Source organism: Propithecus coquereli, unplaced genomic scaffold (assembly GCF_000956105.1).
Source record: "Propithecus coquereli isolate 6110/MARCELLA unplaced genomic scaffold, Pcoq_1.0 Scaffold14, whole genome shotgun sequence".
NCBI classification, from domain to species: Eukaryota; Metazoa; Chordata; class Mammalia; order Primates; family Indriidae; genus Propithecus; species Propithecus coquereli.
In genome coordinates this window covers 16012980-16021877 of record NW_012138302.1, presented here as the reverse complement: position 1 = coordinate 16021877, position 8898 = coordinate 16012980, and the positions used below count along the sequence as shown (strand labels likewise).

The 8898-nt window shown below is 34.8% G+C and overlaps 1 protein-coding gene across 2 annotated transcripts in view; it reads left to right on the top strand.

The window, feature by feature from the left end:
- The first annotated feature begins 545 nt into the window (after nt 1–545).
- OSBPL9 (oxysterol binding protein-like 9) overlaps nt 546–8898 on the top strand; it is a 38248-nt gene continuing 29895 nt past the window's right edge. Inside the window, exons 1-3 of one of the 2 annotated variants that reach the window (XM_012639426.1) lie at nt 546–577; nt 1591–1641; nt 7463–7501. In XM_012639426.1, coding sequence (XP_012494880.1) covers nt 1594–1641; nt 7463–7501 — 87 coding nt within the window. In that variant the 5' untranslated portion in view covers nt 546–577; nt 1591–1593. The remainder of the gene's footprint in view (nt 578–1590; nt 1642–7462; nt 7502–8898) is intronic. The other variant, XM_012639427.1, reaches the window with a different exon arrangement.

Here is an 8898-nt window from a genome sequence, read left to right as displayed (position 1 = left end):
GCGATCCACCCGCCTCGGCCTCCCAGAGTGCTAGGATTACAGGCATGAACCACCAAGCCCGGCCTTTTTTTTTTTTTTTTGCTTTTCTGTGTACTATAGCCTTGCTATATTTGGTTTTTCTAAACTTAGTAATAGTAACAATTCATGTTCTAACTCATCTTCCGTTTTTAGTTTTGGAATTTAGTCACATCATTTTTAAACAACTTAGGAAAATAAGCATTTTTAAATCACAGTGAAATCTGTAGAAAAGATAAAACTTGTTTTCAGGTAAGGAATAAGAATGTTTTATATTATTTTTATAAATCTTGAATTGAATCACATGAATTTTGTTTAAGAGGGTTTGATCCATAAAATGTCTGGAATTTTTATTTAAATATTTGTTTTAGATAAAGACCAAAATATGACAAAACATACTCCCTTCCCAACTTGCTTGTGCTCATTTAGAATGAGTACATTTTGGTAAAATTATTTAAATAACCAGCGAAAAACAACAATGATGCTTCTTTACACTTCTGATTATATCTATTAAAACTTATATTTTTCACAGAAAATTGAAACTCTCAAAGAGACAACAAATGTAAGTTATGTGTTTGATGAACTCTAAATTTGCATTACAAAGTGTTTTAAAATGTTATTTCTATTTTAAGTTGCTACTATTGTTAAAAACAATTGAGATTTTAGTTTTTATGAATTTTTATAGGAGTGTTTAAAAGAATTATGTTATTTTCCAAAGGAGTTTAACCTTACAGAATAATCCCTCTATTTGAAATTGACTTCAGGTACCACTTTATCTGTTTCTGGTCTTGTTAGAGATCCTTGGATAAAATGTGCCATCCATGTACAATGTGTATATTCTATTTCTTATTAAAATATATTAAGATTCAAGTTTTCCGATGTACTGGCCTTCTGACATCATATAATGGGCTACTAATGAGATTTGTATCTTGATCAAAGTATTTTAAAACCAGGCAAAATAGTATTTCAGGTGTACCAATATTTTGGCAGGATCCTTTACTCTCCATACTTCCATCAAAGTCTTAAGTAGGTGTCTTAGAGTTGCTGCTGTTGATTTAAGAATTTGAAAGTTAATCAGGCTCATATCTTTTTCTGTTTGAAGTATCGAAAACCATTTAGAGCTGTGCCTGCTGGTGTGCGCTGGTAGTTCCAGCTACTCAGGAGGCTAGGGCAGGAGGATTGCTTGAGCCCAGGAGTTTGAGACTGTAGTGTACTTATATGGTTGTGCTTGTGAATAGCCACTGCACTCCAGCCTGGGCAACATAGCAAGACCTTGTCTCCTTAAAAAAAAGGAAAAAGAAAAAGAAAGAAAGAAAAAGAAAAATCATTTAGATATTATTCAGTATAAATTAACAATCTTTGGCTTTCTTTAATATTCATAGAGTTGCTAATGAATAACTTCATTTGACACTATCAACATATCAGAACCTGCTGGGTATCCAGAGAGGGTATTTCTTGTGGAATATAGACTTAAATCCTGTACATTTGAACTGATTTTTATATTTTAAGCTCTAACTATGATCATATGACCATTTTATTGGAGGCAGTCCTAAAATCAGTGTTTTGTCTTTATAGAGCATGGTAGAGTCAATTAAACACTGCATTGTATTGCTGCAGATTGCTAAAGTAAGTACATTTTACTTTTGATTACATTAATGTAATGGAATTTATAAATTATAATGGCATTTTTCTTTAATAGCCAAAAACTCAGTTCTAAAACATATGACCTCTCTACAGTATTGTGGGCTTCCTGATACTGTTGAACAGCTATTGTGTTTGGATGTTATCTTACCTACTGTTTTTGGTAACATAATTTCTGGTGGTGGCTGGGAAGGAGGGAAGCATGTTTGAATGACTCACCCTTTCCTTCCATTTTATCCACTATTGCTGCTTGGAACAGAGACATATTATACAAAAACCTTTTACAGAAAAGTTTTTCTTAGAAAATAAGGGAATTATGTTTTGGCACTTATTTTTCTTATCCACAATGAAGAGTATAGTAGAGATATAATATTTTAAAAAATTTTTATAGATTTTTCTGATATTGAGCTACATTAATGAACTTTACTGTTTTTTATTCACAAAACAAAATATATTTTTAATTATTGTGGGTTAAAAATTTCATGTATATTATCTGCTTTTCTGGAAAATTTTGGCATATTCAACCTAAATATATATTTTATTGTCTGAAATTTTCAGAAATAAGAATTTTATTGTTTGAGAATAAGAATTTTTTGAAAACTTTTTTTTTTTTCCATTATTTCTACCTGTCTTTGCCCTTGTATTAACAACAAGTGGCTAGAAGTGGGTGGATGGACAGCTCAGTGCCATGTTGAGAAATGATGTTTGTGTGAGTTTTTAATTACTAGTCTGTTTTACTTACTAAATTGTATATATTTGTTTGTTGAATCATAGAGACTTTTTACCTAGCATTGTTAATGACAGTAGTGTGGGACAATCCATTTGTATTTGGATAGTGAGGATACTTCGTTTATAAATTAAAGGGGCCAATGTCATTTTCACTTGAGGCCAGATTCAATATTAAAGTGTCAGAACTTAGGGCTTGTATTCCTTTTCTAGATATTATTGATATCTAGATTTCCTATGTATGTGTCTAAATTTTCCATCAACTTTTGTGGATCAAAATATATTCTAGGCCGGGCGCGGTGGCTCACGCCTGTAATCCTAGCACTCTGGGAGGCCGAGGCAGGCGGATCCTTTGAGCTCAGGAGTTCGAGACCATCCTGAGCAAGAGCGAGACCCCGTCTCTATTAAAAATAGAAAGAAATTAATCGGACAACTAAAAATACATAGAAAAAATTAGCCGGGCGTGGTGGCGCATGCCTGTAGTCCCAGCTACTCGGGAGGCTGAGGCAGAAGGATCGCTTGAGCCCAGGAGTTTGAGGTTGCTGTGAGCTAGGCTGATGCCACGGCACTCTACTCAGGGCAACAGAATGAGACTCTGTCTCAAAAAAAAAAAAAAAAAAAAAAATATATTCTAAAGCTAAGAAGAAGGGAGGATAAGGGGTTAGGATTGGAGGAATGAAAAGGGATTTTTCTTGGCTATGAAATTACATGGGTTAGTAGAGGGTACGTACAGCTACCCAAAAGCCTATATATAGATAACCAGTAAACTACACCATGCCTGGTGTGTGTGTGAGTAGGTATTTTAGGGTATTCCTACTGCCTTCTCTAGAAGATCGAGGAAGCAGAAGAGCTGATACAATGGTTGGGCCAGTTTGATCTCTGAAAACCATTCAAAACTTTAGATCATTGCACAGTAGAGCAGCCTAGCCTATTTCAGTAAGTCATCAAGAACATTTTTGGTGTTCTCTGTCTTTGAATGTATTACATTTCAAATTACTAAAGCTCTCTTCTAGAACTTTCTACAAATTAGTCTGGACCTGCTGTCTATTTTAGCACAGCTTGATAGACCTACATTTCAAGGTCCTTCACAATGAGTAACGTTGATCAAGTAAATGGAGTTTGGCTTTTTATTTATTCCAGAAGGAAGTTTTATTGTTGTTAAGGCTTTTTATGTACAAGTATAACTCAGTGACATTTGTACCTTATGTGAACTCTGTATCTTTAAACCCAATTTAAATGTAAATCAGACCATGTCCCTTGCCTGCTTAAATCCCCCTGATGGTTTCCCATCTCATTTGGAATGAAATCTAAACTATTTTCCTTAACTTAACGTCATTTGAATCATCACTTACTCTCTCACCTTATCACCTACCCTTGCTTGATTACACCATTCCAGTAACATTGGTCTGTTTTCTTTATCTCAGACAAGCCAGGCTTTTATGGCCTGCGTTAGAGAGGGATTTTGACTTGCTTTTCCCTCCACTTGAAAGGCATTTCCCACTGATACCCACCAGGCTCACTCCTTCCCTTTATTCAAATTTCTGCCACATGGAACATCTGTGGAAAGACTTCCCTTTCCACCTAAAATACTGTCTACCTTCCACTAATTTCTTTTTCTTCATGGCTTTGTATCACTGGCCAAATTTACATAATATATTTATTTACCTATTTATTGGCTCTGCACTAGACTGTAATCTCTGTGAGGACTTTGTCCATCTTACCACTTGTATTAGTTTGCTCAGGCTGCCACAGCAAAATACCATGCCCTGGGTGGCTTAACCAACAGAAATTTTATTTTCTCACAGTTTGGAGGCTAGAAGTCCAAGATCAAGGTTCTGGCCTATTCAGTTTCTGGTGAGGGCTCTTCTCCTGGCTTTTAGTACAACCGTGTCATCACATAGTCTTTCCCTGGTTCCTCTGTGCAGAGAGCAAGCATGCACACAGGTGGGAGCACAAGCTCTCTGGTGTCTGTTCTTATGAGGATACTAATCCTCTTGAATCTGGGGCCCAACCATATGACCTCGTTTAAGTTTAATTACTTTCTTAGAGGCCCCTTCTGCACATATAGCCACCTTGGGGATTAATACTTCAACATATGAATGGTTGGGGGATGAGACACAAACATTCAGTCCTTAACACCATTGTATCCTCAGTGCCTACAATTGCCTGCCACATAGTAGGTGTCTGGTAAATAACTGAATTACTGAATGATTTTACTAATGTATAATTTTTAATGGTTGCATGACTTAATATTTTCACTATTGGTTTAGTATTTTCACTATATGTATGATTTTTTTATTTAGCCATTTCTCTGTGGTGCTGCAATGATCATCCACATAAATTAATCTTTAGATAAATCTAATCAGTGATATGTGATTAAGATATAAGATTTTAAAATAATAATGAGAGGCAGCATTGCATAATCTTAAAGATCATGAACTGTAGAGCCAGGCTGGATTTTAATCCCAGCCGCACCACCTGAGCAAGTTTATTTATCCTCTGTATGCTTTGGTTTATATTCCATATAAAATAGAAATGATACTAGTACATGTTTCTTACTGAATTATGAAACTAAATGAATTATTATTTGTGATGCTCCTAGTACTAGGCATCAGCCCTAAATAGTATTTATTAAATTTAAAAAATTTAAGAGGACATATTTTAAGATGACAATATCACATGTTGGTAAAATGGGAGAACTTCCATCTAGTACTAATGGAAATATAAATTGTTATAGCCACTTTGGAGGACTATTATTCACTGGCAGATTAATAAAATATTGGAATCAGCTATTTTCAGGGAGATAATGCCATCTGACACCCCAAAGTGATAAAAGAGGACAGCTAATAGGATACGTTTTTGCTTTCGGGCTGATTTAGTATTAGCTTCTTGGAGATAGCATGCTCCTTCCAGTTTTGATTCTTTCATTTTATTTCCCACTCCCAAAAGCTGCTTTCCTGCCTAAATGATTAGTGTATTGATTCCCAACGTTTGCTGCACATTTGACTCACCTGTGGATATTTAACAGTTTTCATGTCTGGCCCCTACCCCGAGACATTCTGTTGTATTTCTGTTGTGGTATAGAGTGTCACCTGGGCATTGAGATAGTTTAAAACTCCCAAGTGATTCTAATGTGCAGCAAAGTTTGGGCACCACTTGGTTAGTGGGATTTTCAAGTGGGCTGTGTTATCTCAGAAGATCTCCTTCTTCCCTTTTATCATTGGTGGAGAAGCTGATGTTCCACTCTTGGGAAATTTAGGGAGAGTGGGGGAGGGGGCAGAGTGAAGATAATCTGGGAGGCCCCTGCAGCTGGAGACTTGATCAGTTCTTCATCAAGGTCAGGTGATATGACCACATACCACAACTCATAACTCTTGTTATAATGTCTGTTAAAATGATGTGTGCAGCTAGTTGACTGTGATTTGCCATAGGATTATTTTTGCATCATTACTTACAGAGATCACTGAAATTGAGAGAAAAGATAGGCTCGACATGCTTCGGTTATGTGGTATAGTTGGTATAAACTTGGAAAAAAACAGTTAAATCATGCAGTTAAACAACATTTCAATATAATTAAAAATCAGGCACTTTCAGTGGCAATTCTTATAGACAAAGATAGAGATTATAAGCATTTTCATGGTAGACACAGATCAGTTTGATTTATGTAATTTATAATGTTTTGCATATAATAGATACAAATAAATACTGTGGATCAGTTCATTCAGATTTGAGATTTTAATTTTGTCAGTTATTTATTGAATATCCTAAGTCTAGACCAGTGCTGTCTGGTAGAAATACGAGGGCCACAAATGCAATTTAAGATTTTCTAGTAACCACATTTAAAAAGGTAAAAAGAAACAACTGAAATTAATTTCAATAATACATTTTATTTAACCCAGTATATCCAAAATATTATCATTTCAACATATAATTAATATAAAAACTCACTAATGAGGTATTTGAGATAGTCTTTCTCTCTCTCTCTCCTTCTTTCCCTCTCTCCTTTCCCCTCTTTTTCTCCCTTTCCCTCTTTTTTGCACCAAGTCTTCAAAATCATGGGATTATTTTATACTTTGAACTAGCCACATTTCAAGTGCTCAGCAGCTACATGTTACTAGTGGATACCAAACTGGACAGCACAGGCCTAGATTATCCCTTTAGGACTGAGTTGTCTGACCACAGATATTTTTTAAGTAGATTATGTATTTCAGTTGTCCTTAGATCCCAGTTTCTCTCCCCAAAACTTTTTTCTGCATAGACTTTTTTCATCAGTATTCATTTCTCAACAGCTTTTTTTAAAAACCAGTTTTATTGATATATAATTTACATACCATAAAGTTCACCCATTTAAAGCACATACTTCAGTGGTTTTTAGTATATTTACAGTTGTACAATCATCAGCATAATCTAATTTTGGCACACCCTCCCTCAGCCCCACGAAGAAACTCCATACTTATTAAGCAGGCATTCCCTATACAGACGGTCCTTAACTTATGGTGGTTTGACTTAGGATTTTTTAACTCTACAGTACATTGTGTGGCTAGACGATTTTGCGTAACTGTAGGCTGTTGTAAGTGTTTAGAACATGTTTATGGTAAGCATCATAAGTTGAAGAGGGGAGGGTCTGTATCTCCCTCACCCCTCCATCCTGCCTCTGGCAACCACTAATCTATTTTCTGTCTCTAGATTTGGCTATTCTGGGCATTTTATAGAAACAGGATAATACACTATGTGGACTTTTATGACTGGCTTCTTTAACTTAGCATACTCTTTTCAAGATTCATCCTTGTAGAGACCACTATTTGCCTGTGATTTTGAATGTCACTATGGTTCTATAGGATATTTGCACAATGAACTTAATTAAATGCCTGAATAGAAAAATAATTGCCATACTATTAGTGTTGATTGTTGTGTAGCTAGTGTTAGAATTATGTTTGGCTAGGAATGTACAAGTGGAATTAAAATCTTAGTGGAAGCAGACAAATAGTTTACCTGGTTAGATAAGCTCTTAGTAGGGAAGTGCACAAGGAGTTACATACATGTAAGAATGAAGTTAATATTTTTAACATTTTTCCTTAAGGACCAGAGTAATGCGGAGAAGCACGCAGATGGAATTATAGTAAGTTTAATCTAATCTTTTTGTCTCCCTTTACTTCTGCAGAGCATTATAACCAGTCATATCAGGAGAAGCCTGAATTTCTACTCACATTTCAACGCAAATTCTTCTTTTCACCTACTCACTGCTTTATGTTTTTGACTCTTGCAATTTTCTTTGACTCCTAAAGTTGGCCATCTTTCAGCAGTCATTTGAAGGGGAAATAACAGTCTTAAAATTTTTCTGAGTCTTGGTTCATATTGAATCACTTTGCATGTGTTAACTTGAATCATGGTATGAAAAGTCGGCTTTTACGATTAAATAAGGTATAACTCAATGCCATATTTCTTGTCAAATTTTCTTTTATCATATGAATGCAGAGGGGGAGGAGAAATATTGAAACCTATCATAATCTAATCAAATGTGTTTATAGATTCCTGTTATTTTCTTATCTTTTAGCTTTTGTGTATTTTGTTAACTGTCACCGGTAATGTGGTATATGCGGCATTTTTGTTGGAACAAACTACATGACCTCTTTCACTTATAGCCATTTTCTTATTCTTTCCTTTGTCTTGTCTTTTTACCCTTCCCTTATATTCAACGTCCCCTCTAAAAAGACATAAGAAAATTTTATTTTTAGTATTTCTCAGGTAGAAATAAAACAGTTTGAAGGTTTATAGTTTGTGCTACCCTAGTTTTATGGTAGCTGAATGACTTCTGTTCAGACTATTTCTGAAGTAGAAGGCAGCCTCTTTTTTTGTCCTGGGCTTTACAAGTGCCAGCTTGTCTGAGATCTGGAAACACATTTTGTAAATCTTCAAAAACATCTCATAATTATACTGAAAGAATGAGCATGTTATCTTTATATTTGGTTTACAATTTTAAAAAGAAGTTAAATATCTATGTTGTTTGCATATTCTTAATAAAGCAGAAATAAACATTTTTGAAATGTGAATTAAGTAGATTGTATTTTTGCCTGTTCAAAGTGTGAGCCACAGTGAAATAATACAATTGTATAATATAAAGTGATACAATGTCGTCTTCTGAGATGTCACTGAAGATTGTGAACCCCAAAGGGGAAGGACTGGATGTGTTGTCTAGCATTTCATGGTCCCCAAAGACCTAAAGAGAATCATATTGGTTATTATTTTGATCTTTTTCCTCAAAGCCAAATTAGTTACTTTATATTGTGTTAAAAAATAGGCAGGGTTTTACGAAGCATGCCAAAAACTTTTGATCATTTGCAGTTAAAAACATCTAGAAAGTTTATACTCTTTGAAACTTTAAACTTGTCAAAAAAACACATTTGTATCATTTGCTCAGGGACTATAGCATTTTTCCTTATGAGTTTTTATTTTGGAGAAACAAGGGAACTGTTCATAATATAGCCAGACTTCTTGAGTTTGAATAATAAAGCACCT